This window comes from Stegostoma tigrinum, chromosome 15 (genome assembly GCF_030684315.1).
Source record: "Stegostoma tigrinum isolate sSteTig4 chromosome 15, sSteTig4.hap1, whole genome shotgun sequence".
NCBI classification, from domain to species: domain Eukaryota; kingdom Metazoa; phylum Chordata; class Chondrichthyes; order Orectolobiformes; family Stegostomatidae; genus Stegostoma; species Stegostoma tigrinum.
In genome coordinates, this window is record NC_081368.1 from 19,913,158 (window position 1) to 19,932,980 (window position 19,823).

The following is a 19,823-nucleotide window of genomic DNA, read 5'->3' on the forward strand; positions in this document are numbered from 1 at the left end:
ATTTGAGATCAGGGACTGATTCTTCTTGGAATAGGCATTTTAAAATTGCATCCTGTTGCTTTCAATGGAGCTCACAAACAACACGTAGAGGTGATAACTAAACTATATAACTGGAACTGAAGCTGCAGACCTGAAAATTAATTCAGAACCATGTATTAATTCATCATGAAACATGACGATGTGCATTTTGCTTGCAAAACTCCGACCTTTGATCCCAAAGCAGCAGACCGTATAAGCTACAATTATACGGGTTTAGTCCTCACACATTCCAATTTTTCGTTATTCCATTCAACTGGATTACAAGAGATTTGATCATTGTTAGCCTGCCTCTTACAACTGTTTATGGGAGTCGAGCCTGATTACTCTGCTTCATTTTCAGCCAGTCATTCAGTGACTTACCTGGTTGTCCAAGCTCACCAGGCCTTCCCATTTCTCCTGGTAAACCAGGTATGGCACCTGGTCCACTTGGGCCTGGAGGTCCTGGCAAGCCCTGAAGGCCAGGAAAGCCAGGATTTCCCCTTTCACCTTTTCGACTTGGAAAGCCTGGCCTACCGTCAACACCTGGGGAAAAAAAATGCTTTTGATTTTAAAAGAAACGGACTAAGTTCAAAGCTTAACTCTAATCTGCGAGAAAAATTTGATGTAAAAATTATCTTATCATGCAAAGTTTCATTGTAGAATGTGTAGCTCAAGAAAGGAAGTCACACAAGGCAAATGGGTTGAGGTTGATCAATTTTGTCCCCAGTGTTTTCAGTCTGTTCAAGGAGTTTCTAAAGGCTGTTTCTAATTTGTTACAACCCTTCTGAGCAAATGATCACAAGGACGTAGGTAGAAAATTCCTTCTGCTCTCTGTAAGACCATGCTCACTCACAAAACTAACGTCCACCTTTTCCAAAACTAAACTGAGAGGCCATTGCCAGTCCAAATAAATGGGGCAGGCAATCAGTGAGCTATCTCTAGATGCTGACTGGTTTCCATAGTTTCCCTAAATTGTGTAATGTGGCCAAAGGTCAACTTGTTGTTCGGAAAAAATGGTGTGAGATACAGAAGGGGAGGAATAGAGGGGGAGAAACAGACAAGGGGAAATTCAGGGCCTCAGAAGTCTGGCTTGTGCTCCTGGCACGTGACCTACTTCAGGCACAAGAATAAGCCTGGGCCAATTTATAATCAGTTGTAACTTATAACTGATTGTGAGTTACCTGCACAAGAACTCAGACAGACCAAATCTCCAAAGATGTTGCAATAATAGTTGAAGCTCTTGAGGCAAGATTAGTTTTAAGTTTGAAGCTTCATCAACAAAACAAACCTTACCTTTGGCTCCTGGAAACCCGGAATCTCCGGGAATCCCTTTCAATCCTGGTTTTCCAGGTGGACCTGGTTGTCCTGGAGCACCTCTTTCCGCACCATACACATCACCTGGGCGTCCTTTTTGGCCTGGGAATCCTGGGGCACCCATTTTTCCAGGAGACCCTTCATTTCCATCCAGTCCAGGGAGGCCAGACCGTCCTTGATCACCAGGCGGCCCAGGAAAACCTGTAAAGTTTCAGGCCAGAGTTAAGTAAAGTAGAAGCTTGTGAGAAATGAGTGAGAGTGGTGGTGTGTTACAGATCACAAAAGGAGTCCGGATGCTGCGGTAACACTCTGTTTAACACGCAGTCTGGAGGCTTCAGATGGTGATGGTTGAGACTTCAGTATCTTTCCACGAAATGGCTGACCTTGAGTCTTCCCTACTCATACCACCTGCCTTCAGAATGTGTTGGTAGGATTCTTTGGGCCGATTCTCAGCCTGATCGGCCATGTTATGAATGCGCCGTTTGTGACCACTAATCCTTGGTTGAGACTTGATCACAGAGCCTCTGGTTCAGAGGTAAATTTGCTACCCTTTACAACACAAGATGATCTTGTGACAACTGCAGCACTTATCGGAAACTTGGAGGCATAATACTTCAATCTAGTAATGTGGTGGGGAGGTGATGGCCAAGGGGCATTATCATTAGACTATTAATCCAGAGATTCGGGTATTGTTCTGGGAACCCTGGTTCAAATCCCACCACAGCAGGCGGTGAAATTTGAATTCAATAAAAAACTCTGGAATTAAGAGTCTAATGATGATCATGAATCCACTGTTCATTGTTGTATAAGCCCAACTTGTTCACTGATGCCCTATAAGCAAAATAACAGAAATCCTTAGCTAGTGTGGCCAACCCGATAACAATAAGGTTGACTCTTAAACTGCCTCTGGGCCATTAAGGATGGGTGCCCATGCTGGCATAGCCAGTGATGCCCTCACCCTATGAATAAATAAGGAAAAAATTCACCGTGCAAAAATGTTGGTTAGTCCAACACTCGAGAATCTCATTCTGAGACAAATATTGAAAAACTACTTCCTTCAGTGTATGAATCAAAAAATGAAGAGACTGTGATTATCTGCCAATTTTAGTTAAGAGACAGGCAGTGGTAGGAGCCAAATATGTGGTCAAACATTTTGGAAGATCCTCAAAGATTGAGGCCATAATTGCATAGCATCCACTTCAAATGGTATGATGGGCCAAAGAGCCTCTTCTGTACTACATAATTCTGTGATACGTCATAAAGCAAAAATGCTTTTGATCAAAACTTATATCCTCAATTCAACTCTCTCTCCTAGATGAATGAATAGGAAAAAGCCATCTGAGGATTCCAAGCATTCCTTTGAGATAAATTCATGCCATGGACAAGGTAGGATTTCTGATGTTGCCTGCAATTGTCTGTGCTCATGGAGAGAAACCAAATGAGTTCCTCAGGCAGAGGACGTGGGCAGAGTTTTCACAGCCTAGAGAAGGTGGGTGTGTATGTCGTATAAAGTTAAACTCCCTGAAATTAACATTGAATCTGGATGCCCTTCCATCCCGCTCTTTTCCAGGATTCCCCTGGGCATGTTCCGAGGAGAAAAGGTACATCTCTTGGAATTGTTAACACAATTAAATAGGCCATTCTGAATTTCTTTCACTTTCTTACTTTCCTAGAAAGGGTACTTGTTTCTCTACCTGTCAGCCTCGTGCTTGGATCACGGTGGTAGGAAATTTGCCTGCGGTAAAACTGAAGAGCTCCTGCCATAGCCAGACTGTTCTGCAAAGCCTTTTTCTCTCAGACAGTGCATTCACTGATTGAGAGATGACTGTCAGTTTCCTGGAAATCACTTCACCAATGTCATATTTCACTCAGCTTCAACCTACTCATTGCCATTCCTCACCATGACATGAGAGCAGGTTACAAGATTCTGCCTTCCAACACTGATGATGGACAACAGCAGAAGCAAGACCATTGTCAACAGTTCAAAAAGTAGCAAGGACCAATGCCATCATGTTCACTAGATAACTTCACCTCAAACACATTCCCTTGAACAGGGCAAAGGGGTTGAACACTGACATTCAGTTGGAAAAACAGTGAGACCCAAAGCATAGAGTCTCAACACAGCGGCAACAGTCCAAACAGCAGTGAGATGTCAGGAGAGGCACAATTGGCTATGAATTGCTTCAATAATTGATTTGATTGGCTGTCTGCCTCCAGTCAACAGGCAGCCATTGGGTCATCAGAGTGAAGAGTGGCCTTTGGAATTGTTGTTGACATGCCCCAGGAGAGAGTAGTTGGGACAAGTCACAGGTGGCACTGAGCACCACCTGGCCAGACGCTGGGAAACCACCTCCATTTGGACAATGGGGACTGGGAAACCACCTCCATTTGGACAATGGGCACTGACCTCAGCTTGGGAACCCTCTGGTGATAAGAAGATCTCATCACCCTTCCTCTAGTTCACCCATCAATTGCCTATCCAGGTCAGACTGCTGCCATAGAGGTTCTGCCTTTGGCTAGATCAGTTCTGAGGCAGGAACACATGAAGAGTCTCACCTAACACAATATTTACAAATGGGGCTTTTAGAGTTGCCTCCTAATATCTCCTCATCAGGACTGAAAGGCATCTAACCAATAAGTCCTAAGAAAACAAAATTTCCACATTGCTGATTTAAACCTGTTCTCAATCTCAATCGTTATATCAGTAGCAGGTTGGTTGTAAATGAGAAATTCTTAGAATCACTATCATCGATAGTTTAACAATGGAATCACAGTAGAGTCCAAAACAATAAAGGATGCCATAAGTGAATTCTGCCAAAAGTTAAACTGTTTTCCAATGGGACATGGTTCAGAATATTCCAGAACTTAAATCTTTCACTTTACCCCCTTACGATCCATTGAAGCTGTCACTTTCCCCTTCAGCAACATTTTTGCACGGTTAAAAAGAAATCAGCATCCCTAGTGCATTGGCATAAGCTACTTTGAATGTTTCAGTCCCAGCATGGCGATACAGGGGAATTCAATCATACAGCATGGAAATAGACCCTCAGTCCAACCAGAAAAACATGTTACTGCATCTGGACTATAAAGTGTTATTTACAGATGTATCCTCTAGGTGATTAGCAGGCTGCAGCAGGGTTTGCGCTTGAATATGGAAACTTCCACTTGACAGAGGCTGCAGATTTCCAAAACTGGAAATCTTTCCCATCAGCCAGGGAAGAGTTGGAACTGCATTCCCATACATGAGCCTTCACCTTTCGACTCTCTGCCCTCTGTTGTTCAAGACCTGTGCTCCTGTTCCTACTAATACATTGCAGATTCACTGATGGAGCCAGTGGATAAATATAGAACAGGAGATTTCTTTCCAATGACAGGCACTCAGATATCTGGCCAACACAAAAGTTTCTGGGTTGGGATTTGTTTAACTCATTCCAAAATCACTTCATCTCTTGTGTTCTACATTGGGGAGCGAGTGAAAATCACACTGAGCAATTTAATGATCCGGGCTACATCCACAAAGTTTCCATCAAATTATCTCTAATTTGAGCTGCAACCAGTAAAGAGCACTGGACAGGATATTTGTTACTTTTTCTAAATCCGTGCTGTAGTATTTTAGAGTTGTCACTGCTTGTCTTGCTGTCTGGAAACCACATGCTATTGCATACAGGTGTGACTAACTAGGGCACAGCCACCGGCACGGTCTACTGCCTACCCAGTTATGGAGTCAGAGGGGTGTACTCTCCCAGTGGAACTGCCAAACACCTATCCCCATGGTCTACCTATCATGGGACTCAAATGGATGGGACTCCTGGAGGCAACTTCTTAACTGGCTGTCTCCTGGGAGGGACACAACTGATGAAATGGCTGTCGCAGGACAAACTTCATGACAGAATTGAGCCAAACGTTGGTTGGGATTGTGATTCTACCAGTACCGTTCAGTCTGTAAAATATGCTCACTGTCCAAAGTAAAGGTCAACACTAACGGCTACTGATAATAATGTCAGTCTGTACTACAATCTCATTTGCATGGACCCACCTGTCCCTGCCAACATTTTTCTTTACCCCAACCACCAAGAAACAGAGGGAGGAGCCAAAGGCCTAGTGGTATTATCACAGACTGTTAATCCAGAGACCCAGGCAATGTTCTAGTGACACGGATTGAAATCCTGCCATGGTAAAATGGCATAACTTGAATTCAACAAAAATCTGGAATTAAGAGTCTAATGATGACCATGAAACAATTGTTGAATATTAGAAGATGTGATCTCAATGTATAAAAGAATATAATTATATAGCCGTAAATTTATTAACTCTTTCTCATAGGTATCCACAACTTGTCCTTAAAGCACAATTAATTATCATTAACTCATGGTGTTATTATTAATTTTGAAAATTAATTCATCTCATGAAACTGACTGTGTAGATATAGACTATAAAGTCTTAGGTACACAACTGTCCAAAAAAATGTCCTTTGGAGAAGGAAACTGCCATTCTTACACGGTCTGGCCTACATATGACTCCAGACGCACAGCAATGTAGTTGACACTTAACTGCTCCCTGGGCAACTAGGGCTGGCTAATAAATGCTGGCTGAGCCAGTGAGACCCTAATCCCATGAATGAATAAGAAAGAAATCAGTAAATTTCCACCTATATACGCGTACAGATCACCAACAGCCATGCATATTTGAAAATACTGCTTATTCTGTTTGATAGGCAAGCACATACCTGGGCGGCCTGATTGTCCCAGTAAGCCTGGATCTCCAGGGGGTCCTTTTGGTCCATCAGATCCTGGTCGTCCTGGACTACCTGGGAAGCCAGGTCGGCCTTTTGGACCTACAAATCATGTGAAAATGAAGCATGACCTCAAAATTCAAATTGGAAAAACATTTCTTGTAAGATATATTTCCTAGAAATTATGACTTAAGATATACTCCAAGTTCTATCCTTTAACTGCAAAGGTGCTGAAATCCTTGGTGCTACATAGCAGATTCCTCACACCTCTCAGTGAAGTGGTGTCCTAAGGCCACACTGCAGTCAGGGCCTGCAGTGATTCACTTCCAGAAGGAAATACGGCTCAGGGCAATCCTTTTGCAGATGAATTTTCTTCCTAAGCAGGTTGCATTATGCAAGGGGGTTAAATGAGCAAACTGCATCATGGCAAACTTCTCTGTCAGAACTGAAAATTTGAACAAAATAACATGAAGACCAAGTTGGCAAGAAGTTGCCTCATTCGCATAGTCATTACCACAGTTATCAAAGACGGGTTGCTCTGGGAAACACCACAGTTATACAACATGCCAATGTTATACAGAAAGCGCTTACCTGGGCGTCCTGTTACTCCAGGTCTACCCATCAAACCTACATTGCCTGGGATCACACAGGGCAGAGTGATTCCTGCAAAATCACATTGAATAAGGAAATCAGAAATATTTACTATTCAAAATAGTTTCAAAGCTCACACATAAATGCACAAAATATCCACAAAAATACACATATACACAAAGACATACATATACACATATGCATGCAGATACATGCATACATAAACTCACAGACCCACACAGATACATTGACAGTGTATTAAAATACTCTAAGCCATCTTCGACAACGAAGCAAATCTGTGCTCATGGCTGTTTCATGACTGTGAATACCATTTGCACACAGTATTTGCATTAACTACAGGAAGAGATATCACAGTGATACAGTTCAGAGTGAATGAGTGAATGTGTGACTAGTGTGCTAATTTATATCCTCAATAGAAAGCTACGAACAGGAGAAAAATATAGTCTAGATAGTTTTCCACTTAGATTTTGGTAAAGCAAGAATAGGAATAAGGCTAAGATTACGGTATGGGGAATAATTTGCCCTAGGCTTGTAAATGTGGTATCCTCAATTTTAGCACTGTCTATTCTACCATCATTTTAATATTTTTGATGTTAATATTTGGAACAAAAACTGTCTCCTGTCATACTGTATTTACATGGCCAAGCCCTTTGCGCTGCAGTAGCATTTTCATGTGCAGGAGTATGTAATTACAATGTGACAAATTCACATCAGCAACTTTCATTATCAATGTTGACACGGGAACTTATAATGGAACACTTTGTCAGAAAGATTTGAATACAGATGACCTCACTACTCTTCTTTGAACAATAACTGGTTCACTGTTTTTCACCTTTATTCAACATATGCGCTTTGGCAGGAATAATTACGAGATTAATTGTGTATCATACACACATACATTCATCTACTTGGTTGTTAAAGAAGTGACTTGCCACGGATTGGTGAGACACAAATGATCGCTAGGTCACCAGAAGGTACAATATTCAGACATGCCGAATAAAAAGAGCCTTGCTTTAAACTGAGTGATCTGACTTCAGTTATACAGTAAGCCTGTGACTTTGGAAAGCAGTACAACTGCCTTCAGATGAGGATGGGATGGAATCGAGTGACAAATCACCAACTGCTCACTATCATATAGTATGCCATGCTGTAAAGTGTTCAAGTGAGGATATGGTGGTGCTCTGTCACAAGACATGCCACTCCAAAGTCAGGCTGAGCTGTTAACAGCTTGCCTTCTATTTGTAAGTGGTGTCTTGATTCACTGGTTTATCAAGTTTCTATCTCAAGTCCTATAAGTTTCAGAAGGTCTTCACTCCCCGCGCTCCTTCAGGGGTGGATTAAACATAAGGTTTGGATTTTTCCCATTCACTAACAGCAGGTGTGGTGTTGGGGTTGGAGGAATAGGAGATGGGGATAAGTGTCAGGATGACTCTCCACTGCAGTGTTGCCACTGGCCAAGATTTTCATGGGTAGGCAGGGTTTAGGTCATCTGCTTGCACCAGGGTGATGGGCATATACCAAGATGATGATGATCCAGATGGATCTGGTCTCACAGCCTCAGTAGCATTTTGCCATGGGTATGGCGATGGGAGTACGTTGTGTGTGCTATCAAAGACAGAGGCTCCATACTCCAAGTAGAGGGATGCAGAAAAAAAAAGTACTATTGCAGCCTCAATGATGAACTTGGAGGGGTTTCCTTTCCTTCACAAGAGAATGGAAATTGCTTGACGCCAAGGAATTGTAACTTTAAATCTGTGTCTTGGAGAATGTTGACGTGTTACTTTTATCCCGAAGCTACCTTTCATTGTAGGGCTGCAAGGACTATGGAGCTGCCGACCCTGCAGTTATAGTAGCAACATTGCGAGCCTGCATCCAATAGGATAGTGAACTGTAAGGTCACCAAATAGGGAGGCTATTTCAGGGACAATCACCCAGCAGGCAACTTCTAGTAAATGTGGGCTTGGTGTGAGTTAATCATGAGTTAATGATGTTGTTAAAATACACAGATGAAGGATATTATCTAATTAAGTACCTAGAACACCTATAAAAGAAAGACTGCTAGAATACTGGCAAACACATGGTATGTATGATCAAGCCTGGCATCAAGTAAAACATCCGTGTCTAATTTCAAACTTAACTAATTGGCTGAGGATTGATATAACACTTGGAAGTTCATTTCATCCAGACATTAAGGTCTCAAAGCCCATGGGAAACTCTAGTCTTAAATCTTCAGATTGGGATCATCCAGTTTGAGCAGCAATTGAAAGAAAAATTAACAAGTCCTGAGAACACTGCAACACCAGCACCTCAGGCACATGACAACCAGGGGATTAAGCACTCCCATGGTCTATACACATACAGAACAAATAGTTGCTGAAGTGAAACAGGAGTAGGTGGATCCAAATACAAAATTTCCTTACTCCAAAGGTATCCCAAGGTACCCCAAACTTAATTCAGCATCTTTGGAACTGGACAACAGAAAAGTAGAAGGGCTTGATTTTATTTACAAAAACTAACTGATCTAGCAAAGGTCTACCAAGATGAAGAAGGGTCACTTGACCCAAAACATTAACGCTGATTTCTCTTCACTGATGCTGCCAGATCTGCTGAGCTTTTCCAGCAGTTTCTGCTTTTGTTTCTGATGTGCAGCATCTGCAGTTCTTTAAGTTTTTATTTGGTCTAGCAAGGGATTGGTCAACTTTGTTTGAATTTTACGCAAATGAGAAAATCACCTATTTCACGACAGACCAGTAATATTGCAACTAAAATTAATTTATAGATTGATGTTTTCCCAGATACAACATAATGATTTAATTGTCTGTATAACAGTGTGCACTAATAGCATGCATGAAAGAAGACAGTGAAATAATGTTGGTGCAATTAATTTCCATTTAACGTGAGTTACTACTGCAGTGCACAGCTGTAACATGCAAACTATGGTACGGAAGTCTTTTGGCAATGATGTAAGGGTTTGGGGGCTCCTGCCATCATTGCCATGGTAACCTTTTTGTGAGGATTATGGCCTCTCACCTCCCTCTGTATGAAGGTCGCCTTCACCAGCGGTTTCCCCGCAGCAACAGTCACCTGTAGTGTCCATGCAAAGGTTGTGAAATCAGTCAGGAGGGGCACAAACAACAGTGGAACTGTGATTGATTTCTCTCTTCCGATAGGAATGAACAGGTAACTCATTCACTTTAGTGGTTCTTTACCAATCCTTGTCACTCACCAAAAAATACAAGTTGCTTAATACTCTCCAAACCAAACTGAATCAGATTCATAGCAAACATGGAAATTGAAGTGCATTCCCTCTTAAATCTAATGCTGGTCAAAATGAATCACAACTGGAACTTAAATCACGTCCACCCATCTTTGACTCATATAGTTCAGGGAATTTTAAAGTTTGTCTGGTCTTCGTTAGCTGATCAGAGCCAGTATTGCATTTAGGTGCTACAACTGACAGTGAACAATATCAGCCAGGACCACTTTCCTATCAACTGTTCAGTGGTCTCTTCTGGGAGGTGTGCATGTGCAGTTGGATATTGGGTGAGGACAGAAATAGACTTCCTTTCCAGGCTCTCACAGTTGAAAAGTCAAACGAACAACAAATGGGGCATTTCAATTTCAGAAAAGAGGGCAACGCCTAACATCTGGAATTGGGAAAATTCCATGGAGAAAGTAAATGTTTTAGGAAATAACAGCAAAACCTTTGGAAAATAATAATGCAATCAGGAAGAATTGAGTCGAATGAGTGAATGGTAAATTGTGTTTGACGATTTTATTAGAGTTCTTTGAGGCTGCAACAAGCAGGGTAGATAAAAGGGAACCAGTTGAAATAGCCCATTTGGATTTCCAAAAAGTAGTCGGTAAAGTGACATAGCTAAGGAAACCACATAAGAAAATGGATCATAGCGTGGGAGATATATTAGCATAGAGAGGGTTAGCAAACTAATGCAAAACAGGGAGGGGATAACAGATTATTCTGAAGTGGCAAACTGGAATTAGGAATTGCTGCAAGAATCAGTACTGTGGCCTCAGCTTTCCATTCTACGTTAGTGATTGGATGACAGGACCAACTGTATTGCAGCCAAATTTGCGGATGACATAAAGATAGATTGAAAAGGAAATTGTGACGAGAATGCATAGAGTCTACAAAAGTACATAGGTGGGTTAGCTTATTTGGAAGAACTTTATCAAATGGGTTGTTTATAGGAAAATGTGAGGTTGTCCTCATTGGCAGGGAGAATAGGGAAGCTGAATATTATGGCTGTCTGTAGAGTGCTCATAGATCATAGAACACCTACAGCATGGAAACAGGCACTGTCGACCAACAAGTCCACACTGACCCTCGGAGCATGCTGCCCAAATCTATCTCCCTAATCTACACATCCGTGAATGTCATGGGCAATTTAGCATGGCCAATCCACCTAGCCTGCACATCTTTGGACTGTGGGAGGCAATGAGAGCACCCAAAGGAAACCCACGCAGACACAAGGAGAATGTGCAAACTCCACACAGACAGTGACACAAGGGTGGAATCAAACCCAGGTCGCTGGTGCTGTGAGGCAGCAGTGCTAATCACTGAGCCACCATGTGGCCAATTGCATTACAGAGGTTTCTAGATGCCTGGAATCACAAAGACGTTTGCATGCCGGTATGAAAAATAATTAAGAAGGCAGATGGAATGTTGGTCTTTATTGCAAGACAGACAGAATAAGATAGAAGCAAGTCATACTCTAATTTTACATGGCATTGATGAGATCACACCTGGAGTACTATATACAATGTTGGTGACTTTATTTGCAGAGAATCATTAGAAACAGCTCAGAGAAAATTCATTGGTTGATTGATGGATGACTGAGTTGATTTATGAAGAAAGGTTGAGCAGGTCAGACTTATACCCATTGGAGCTTCAAGAATGAGAGGCGATCCTATGGAAATATTTGGAATATGTATAATGAAACTATATGAAAATGGTACTAAAACTGTAAAGTTCTTCCTTAGAAAAATGAGTGAGCAGATTGGAGCTCAAAAGACTGCACAATGAACTAACAGATGTCTTCAAGTTTATGAAAAGGTTTAATGGAGTAGACATTGGTAACATATTTCTACTTATGGGTGAGACCAGACTAGAGACAAGAGGCCACACCTAAATTCATTAGGGAATTCAGGAGGAACCTTCTCAATCAAACAATACTTGGAATGTAGAACACAGTAGTGCAAGGAAAAACTGAGGTGAATAACCTGGGTGCATTGAAGGGATAATGGCTAAACACAAAAGAAGAAAAATAAATTTGAAGAAACATTGATGGGATTAGATGAAGGAAAATATAAGATGGCTTGTGTGAAGCATAGACACAAGTATGGGCCAAATGATCTGTTACTTGCTTAAGAGACAATATAATATCAAATTAGCTTATAGGAAAAGATGTTATGGATCCAAACTTCTTCAGGGTGGTCTGCCAGGATTCCAGATACACACATGGCAGGAGTCACTGATAAACATTGGGAAATGAGAGGGACTCCAACTTTTTGGATCCCTGCACTATTTCTGGGCTCTGAATGCCACTTGCCAGTCTTGGGGCTGGTCTAAAGCGCAGATCTTTCCTGTGCTCAAACACTTTATCCAAACTTAACTAGGGGCTGGCCATGCTCCCAGAAAACTTGCTGTCTGACAGTGATTACCACCCGAAGCCAAGGCATCTGAATTCTGTTGGATTCCAGGTGGATTGCAAGAGATTTAAACTGGAATGTACTCAATTTCCACTGCACTTAATGGATGTTGTACATTGTAACAAGAACAACAGCACTCATTAAATTGCTAATTTATAACCATCACATAAAAACTACTTCACAGACCACAGATACAACTTAAATTGACGCACACTCCAGCACAAGTTACCATGAAATTCACATATGTTGTTGTTGACCATGTATCTTATTGCATTATGGTTTCATATATGTTAATCACCAGAGTGTTATCAAAGAAATCTGTGCAACATTTTAAAGCTGCTTGATCATTTCATTGATGACAAACCATAGCACATACAGTTGCACATACCAACAACTGAGTTGAATTTTCGCAGTCAGACTACAAACAAATGAATATCAAGTTGTACTACACTCCATACCTGGTGCCCCTGGTAATCCTGGAGGTCCTGGTATTCCATCAACTCCTGGATCACCTGGAGGACCCTGGAAACCTGGTGGGCCTGGGAATCCGATGCCTGGTGGACCCATCTCACCTGGAGGACCCTTTCGACCAGGACTGCCTGGGAAACCTTTAACACCACGAATGCCTGTTCCGCTGTCACCCTGAGTAATATGAACACCATGAGCGGGTATCATAGTGAAATTGTATACTTCCTTCACAGTCAAATGCAGTGTAGCTCATGACACAAATCAATCTTTTGGATCAGTGGAAAAGACAGCGAACAAATCAGTGAAGAAGTGGCGTGACTGGAACAGAATTGTAAATATAACTCTTTTCCTACAAAGCTGCGTAATAATAGGTATGAATGGGTCAAAAATTCTTAGAAATGCTCAATCACTTTCCTTCATCGGCAATAAAACATGCTGCATGGCAAGCAACATCAAGCTCTAATGATACTTACAGGTTCACCCGGACGTCCGGCTAAACCTGGGAAGCCATCATTTCCTGGTTTTCCTGGAGTGCCTGAAGGTCCCCTTGGCCCTGGATTACCAGGATCTCCCTTTTGCCCTTCAAAACAGAGTTATTATTCTTTTAGTGTCTAATATATGATACTGAAATTATGCTGCCACGTTCAAATGTTTAATACGTTTGTTTGAAATGTCTTTGTTTCAACCCTTAGCAGAAACATTTGCCCGTTCACATTAAATGAGAGAAAGCTTCTGATGGAATCACAATTGAAAGGATTTCAGAGGAGTTTGCTAGGTTTTGGTAATGTTAGCAATCTGACAGAAAACAAGAAAATAACTGAAATACTAAGCAAGTCCATGTGTAAAGAAACAGGTTTTCTGGTCAATGAACTCTTTCTCAGAATTGGCTCTGTCTTTGCTGAATCTTTTACATCACACCATCATCTCTCTTGTCACTTAATCACTCCTGCCCTCTACCTATCCTCCCCCTTGTCTTTTGTTTTTACACTTGATTAATTGGTTAAAAATTTCCGTTACTCTAAAATTGTCCTGTTGTAATGAACTGTCACCAGCCTGCAGCATTCACTCTATTTATCCAGTTTTCTTTTAAGATTACTTATACTGTGGAAACAGGCCCTTCAGCCCAACAAGTCCACACTGACCTTGAAGCATCCCACCCAGACCCATCCCCTGATAACCCACACACCCCTGAACACTACAGGCAATTTGGCATGGCCAATCCACCGAGCCTGCACATCTTTCGACTGTGGGAGAAAACCGGAGCACCTGGAGGAAACCCACACAGACACAGGGAGAATGTGCAGACTCCACACAGACACTCGCCTAAGGCTGGAATCAAACCCAGGTCCCTTGCACTGTGAGGCTGCAGTGCTAACCACTGAGCCACTGTGCCATCCTTTGTACATGATTTGCTGAATATTTCTAGCATTTCCTTTTTTTGGTTTGTGGATGTCGACTGGAGCAATGCGTGCACGTCCAGGAACACAGTGTCGCTATGTGACATCTACCCAGCAATGGAGTGCACGATGCGGAGACATTTGCAGTTTTTCACGGATGAGGGTGTCATTTTGCTGCGACCTGTGCATATGTTATCCCCCAGTAATGCAGTTGCGCTCATGCTGTTCGAGCAATCAAGTGGATCCGAAATAATCAATGGATTCGATCATTTCCCGACTGAACTTTGGCTGTCTCTTCTAAAAAAGAATTACTATGAATTGAAGGTGGTGCAGTCTGTGCATGTTCTGGCACCAATGTCATTGCGCATGGTATCCAGTGACATCAGCAGCACAGCCACAAGCGAATTATGAAGCTTTTCACCATCAGCTGATATTGTCAGTCTGCCTGTATGCATTCTGCCCCTGTTTATCCATTTGGAGTAATCGCTGCATTCCTGTTTTTACTTCAATCTTCTTAACCGACCATCTAGATTGTAGCTTCTACATTGTTTATGCAGAAGGGTCATATCACTCGTGAAAAGTTTATTCTATTTCTCTCTGCACAGACACTGCCAGACCTGCTGACCCTTGCCCATCCCCCTTCAGTAGTTGTGAGAAGTACGTTTGAACTTCAATACTGAATTCATGAGTTCACTCTTCAGATACCTGAACTGTGAGATACTGTGATAAAAGGACTGGCTGGTAAATGATACTAAGCTGAGTGACAAGGCACATCCCAGGTTTGCTTTCTGAATGATGCTAACTGAATGGATCTCAGAATCAAGCACTGTAACTGATCTAAAGCTATGCAGAGGGTTAGACGGGCTGCAAGTGGAAGACATTACATTAGGACTGATGAAAGGAGTTTTCCTCACACAAAAAGAAATGATTAACAGACAGCATTGTGGAGACATGAACCCTGAAGTAATTCAGAAGGTGTACTGACATTGCGGTGAAACAAGTCTGAGAATATATTTGGACTTAAGTTCAACTTGGGTCGAGTAGTATTCTTTATTCATTGTGGTGCTGTGATTTCTGCTGACAAATGCAAGTGTTTGGGTTATAGTCATACAATCATAGAGCAATGCACATGGAAACTGGCCCTTTGGCCCAAACTGGTCCATGCTGACCATGGTGCCCACTCAACAAGTTCCAATTGCCCGCATTTGGTCCATATCCCTCTAAATCCTTCCCATCCATGTACCTATCCAAATGTTCTTTAAATGTTGCTTTTGTACTTGCCTCAACCACTTTCTCCAGCAGCCCATTCCATATACGCACCACTATCTGTGTGAAGAAGTTGTCCTTCAGGTCCTTCTTAAATCTTTCCCCACTCACCTTAAACCTACACCCTCTAGTCTTCAATTCCCCATCCCTGGGAAAAAGACTATATACATGCAGCCTATCTGCATCCCCCATGATTTTATACACCTCAATAAGGTCACCCCTCATTCTCCTATGTTCCAAGGAATAAAGTCCTATCCTTGCCAGCCTCTCCCTTGAGCTCAGGCCTACTAGACCTGGTAACATCCTTATAAATCTTATTTGCACACTTTCTAGTTTAACTATGTCTTTCCTATAAAGGGGTGACCAAAACTGTACACAATACTCCAGTGCGGCCTCACCAACGATTTATACAACTGTAACATAACGTTCCAACTCCTATACTCAATGCTCTAACTCATGAAGACCATCATGCTAAATGCCTTCTTCACCACCCAGTCTACCTGTGATGCTGCTTTCACCAAACTATGTATGAGTATTCCTAGGTCCCTCTGTTCCACAACACTCCTCAGGACCTTACCATTTGCTCTTTAAGTCCTATCTTGGTTTGACTTTCCAAAGTACAACACTCCACATATATCTGTATTGAATTGCATTTGCCAATCTTCAGTCCACTTCCGCATCTGATCAAGATCCCTCTGTAATTTTTGATAAGCTTCCTCGCTATCAACAATATCTCCACATTTTGTATCATCTGCAAGCTTACTAATCATGCCTTGCACATTCACATCCAGATCATTTATGTAAATAACAAATAACAAAGATCCTGGCACCACCTGCTGTGGCACACCACTAAACACAGGCCACCAGAAAACAACCTTCAACTATCACTGTCTACTTCCTAACATCGAGCCAATTTTGAATCCGATTGGCTAGCTTTCCCTGGATCCCATACAACCTAACCTTTATAACTAACTGGCTGTGCAGCACCTTGTCAAAGGCCTTACTAAAGTTCTTTTAGGCACATCGTCTGCCCTACACTCAGCTATCCGCGTGGTTACCCCTCTGAGAAACTCTAAAAGATTTGTCAGACACAACATCCCCGCACAAATCCATGTTGATTATCCTTAATCAGACCTTGGCTTTCCAAATGTTGGTTGATCTTTTTGTTCTTGTCACTCTGAATCCTCTCCAATAACTTGCCTACCACTGATGTCAGGCTCACTGGTCTATAGTTTCTTACCTTTCTTAAACAGTGGAACAACATTAGCCACCCTCCAGTCTTCCAGAATTCCACCAGTGGCTAAAGATGAAGCAAAAATCTCTGCAAGGGCCTCTGCAATTTCTTCCTTAGCCTCTCACAACATCCGAGGCTGGACTTCATTAGGCCCAGGGGTTCTAGCCACCCTGATGTGCTTTAAGGCTGCAAACACCTCCTCTCTGGTAATATGTATGCAGTCTAAAACTTCCCCACTTGTTTCCCTTATTTCCTTAGCATCCATCATTCTCTCCTCAGTAAACACTGAGGAGAAATATCCATTAAATATCTTCCCCATCTCCTGTGGTTCCACAAATAGACAGCCATGCTGATCTTTAAGGGGACCTATTCTCTTCCTAGCCATACTTTTACTCTTAATATAGCTGTACAAGCTTTTGGGATTATCTTTAACCTTATCTGCCAAATCCATCTCATACACTCTTTTTGCTGTTCTGATTTCCCTCCTAAGTGCACTCCTACACTTTCTTTAGCCATCTTGATTCACTTGAGATTGATCGCTTAAACCCAATGTATGCCTTATTTTTCCTGACCAGAGCCTCGATATCCCTCATCACCCAGGGATCCTTAACCCTGGCAGCTTTTCCCTTCACTCTACCAGGGACATACTATCCCTGCACTCTTGATATCACACTTTGAAAAGCCTCCCATTTGCCAGTTGTTCCTTTTAAACAGACTCTGCTTGATCCTGCCAAAATTGGTCCTGCTCCAATTTAGCACCTTAACCTGTGAATCTGTCCTATCTTTTTCCATAACAATGTTAAAACTAAGAGATTTATGGTCACTGGACCCAAAGTGCTCTCCGACAGACACTTCAGTCACTTGCCCGACCTTGTTTCCTAACAGGAGGCCCAGTGTTGCACACTCCCAAGTAGGGCCCTCTACATATTGAGTTAGGAAACTTTCTTGGACATATTTGACAAATTCCACCCCATCCAGACCATTTACACTCTGGATGGCTCAGTGAATACAGGGGAAGTTAAAATCTCCAATCAATACTCCCCTATTATTCTGACAGGTATCTGCAATCTGCCTACACATCTACCCCTCTAGTACCCGCTGGCTATTTGGGGTCAATCCTCTCTAAGTACTGTTGTCATGTTTTCCATTATTGAAAGGGCAACTCCCCTTCCTCGCTTGCTTGTACTTCTGTCACGCCTGTAGCTTCTGTATGCTGGAACATTGAGCTGCCAGTCCTGCCCTTCTCTCAGCCATATTTCTGTGATGGCTATAATATTCCAGTCCCCAGAGCTGATCCATACTCTGAGCTGTGCATTAAAATGAATGCACTTTACACCAGAAGTCTTTTCCCTCCCTTTACTGTGCCTCTGGCTATCCTGAACAGTAAACTCGCTCTCAATGGCTATTCCATTTTCCCCTGACTTCTCGATGGCCCCTCCCTTATTTAGAGTCAAACAATGCCTGCCAAGTTAGTTTAAACCCTCCCAGGTAACACTAGGTAATCTTCCCACAAGGATATTGGACCTCCTCCAGTTCAAATGCAACTTATCCCTCTTGTACAGGTCAGCTCTACCCCAGAAGTGATCCCAATGATTCAAGAACTGAAAACCCTACCCCCTACACCAGCCCCTCAGCCATGTAATCATCTGGCTTTTCTTTCTATTCTGAGCCTCACTGGCACATGGCACTGGGAGTAATCTGGAGATCACTACCCTTGAGGTTCTGCTTTTTAATTTCTTGCCTAAATCCCTATACTCAGTTTGTAGTACTCCATCCCTTTGTCCATCTATGTCATTCACACCAATATGCAAAATGACCTCTAGCTGGTCACCCTCCCCCTTCAGAATGTTCTCAGCTGCTCAGAGATATCCTAGACCCCAGCACCTGGGAGGTCACACACCATCCTGGTGTCTCTTCTGCATTTATAGAATTTCCTGTCTGTTCCCCTCACAAAACTGAATCTCCTACCTGTCTGACTGCACCTGTCTAACCACACCTTGAGAACAAAGTTTGGAGCTGGATGAACACAGCAGGCCAAGCAGTATCTTAAGAGCACAAGAGCTGATGTTTCAGGCCTAGACCCTTCATCAGAAAAGGCGGATGAGGAGATATTTCAGCACCCTCTCCCCATCCGTCTTTTCTGATGAAGATTCTCGGCCCGAAACATAAGCTTTTGTGATCCTAGGATGCTGCTTGGCCTGCTGTGTTCATCCAGCTCCACACTTTGTTATCTCGGATTCTCCAGCATCTGCAGTTCTCATTATCTCTAACCACACCTTGACACCACGTTCTCTTGACCTGCTGTACAGTTGTGATGACTGTGGTGAGCTTACAAAAGCAGAGCAGTTACTTTTCCCTGCTTCTCTGTCAAACCTCTGATTCCCCATGGTTCATCAGCCTACTGTCACTAAGGTGCTCAGGAATGAAGACTAGCCCCTTGGTTAAGATACCAGAGTGCTGCCTGTGCTTATGCAGTCGTCTTTCAGAATGTGTCGCAATCTGCTACACAAGGGATGGTAACTGGAGATTGCTATTCATTGGAAGGTCTACCCAATGGCTGAATTGATAAATATGTGCTCTCCAGTACAGGAAACAGCTCTGGCTCATTTGTTGAAGAACTGTTGCCTGATCAGACTGGAAGCGTACTGTATTCTCTGGAAGACAGTATTGGCACAGGGAAGGAAAAATAAATTATGAAGTTCTTAATGCTGTCTCTGAGAAACATCTCAAAACTTGTCATCTGCTATGATAGGCTTTGAAATTTGTTTGCTGCTACTGAATGGCAAATTATGTCACCATGGTTCATACAATGGTGATTGATAGAAGAATGTTGGTAGGACACTGGAAGATCTCCCTGCACTTCTCCAAATGGTTCTATGGGCAAGAGAAAGCTCCATTCTAGGGAGACAGGTTCCATAACTTTGACGTTTCCGTCATTCTTTGGAGTACATTCTTGCTTTTCTAAAGACATGAATGGCCATGCTCAACTCCTTACATGCATGATGCAGGCAACCAAGTAAGACAGCTGTCAAAAATGCAATTATTGGAGAAGTCCTTTATAATTTCCCTGGCACTGTCGAATTCTGTGAAGTAACTGATTTCCCTAGTGATT

General features: G+C 42.4%; 1 protein-coding gene across 4 annotated transcripts in view; it reads right to left on the minus strand.

Moving 5' to 3' along the window:
• The window catches only part of col4a6 (collagen, type IV, alpha 6), a 393,865-nt gene that overhangs the window by 69,890 nt on the left and 304,152 nt on the right, over positions 1 to 19,823 (minus strand). For 3 of the 4 annotated variants that reach the window (XM_048544120.2, XM_059651362.1, XM_059651361.1), the window contains exons 24-30: positions 13,288 to 13,394; positions 12,805 to 12,988; positions 9,707 to 9,760; positions 6,656 to 6,727; positions 6,059 to 6,166; positions 1,312 to 1,533; positions 400 to 561 (exon numbers count right to left, since the gene is read on the minus strand). In XM_048544120.2, the coding sequence (XP_048400077.2) occupies positions 400 to 561; positions 1,312 to 1,533; positions 6,059 to 6,166; positions 6,656 to 6,727; positions 9,707 to 9,760; positions 12,805 to 12,988; positions 13,288 to 13,394 (909 nt within the window). The remainder of the gene's footprint in view (positions 1 to 399; positions 562 to 1,311; positions 1,534 to 6,058; positions 6,167 to 6,655; positions 6,728 to 9,706; positions 9,761 to 12,804; positions 12,989 to 13,287; positions 13,395 to 19,823) is intronic. The other variant, XM_059651363.1, reaches the window with a different exon arrangement.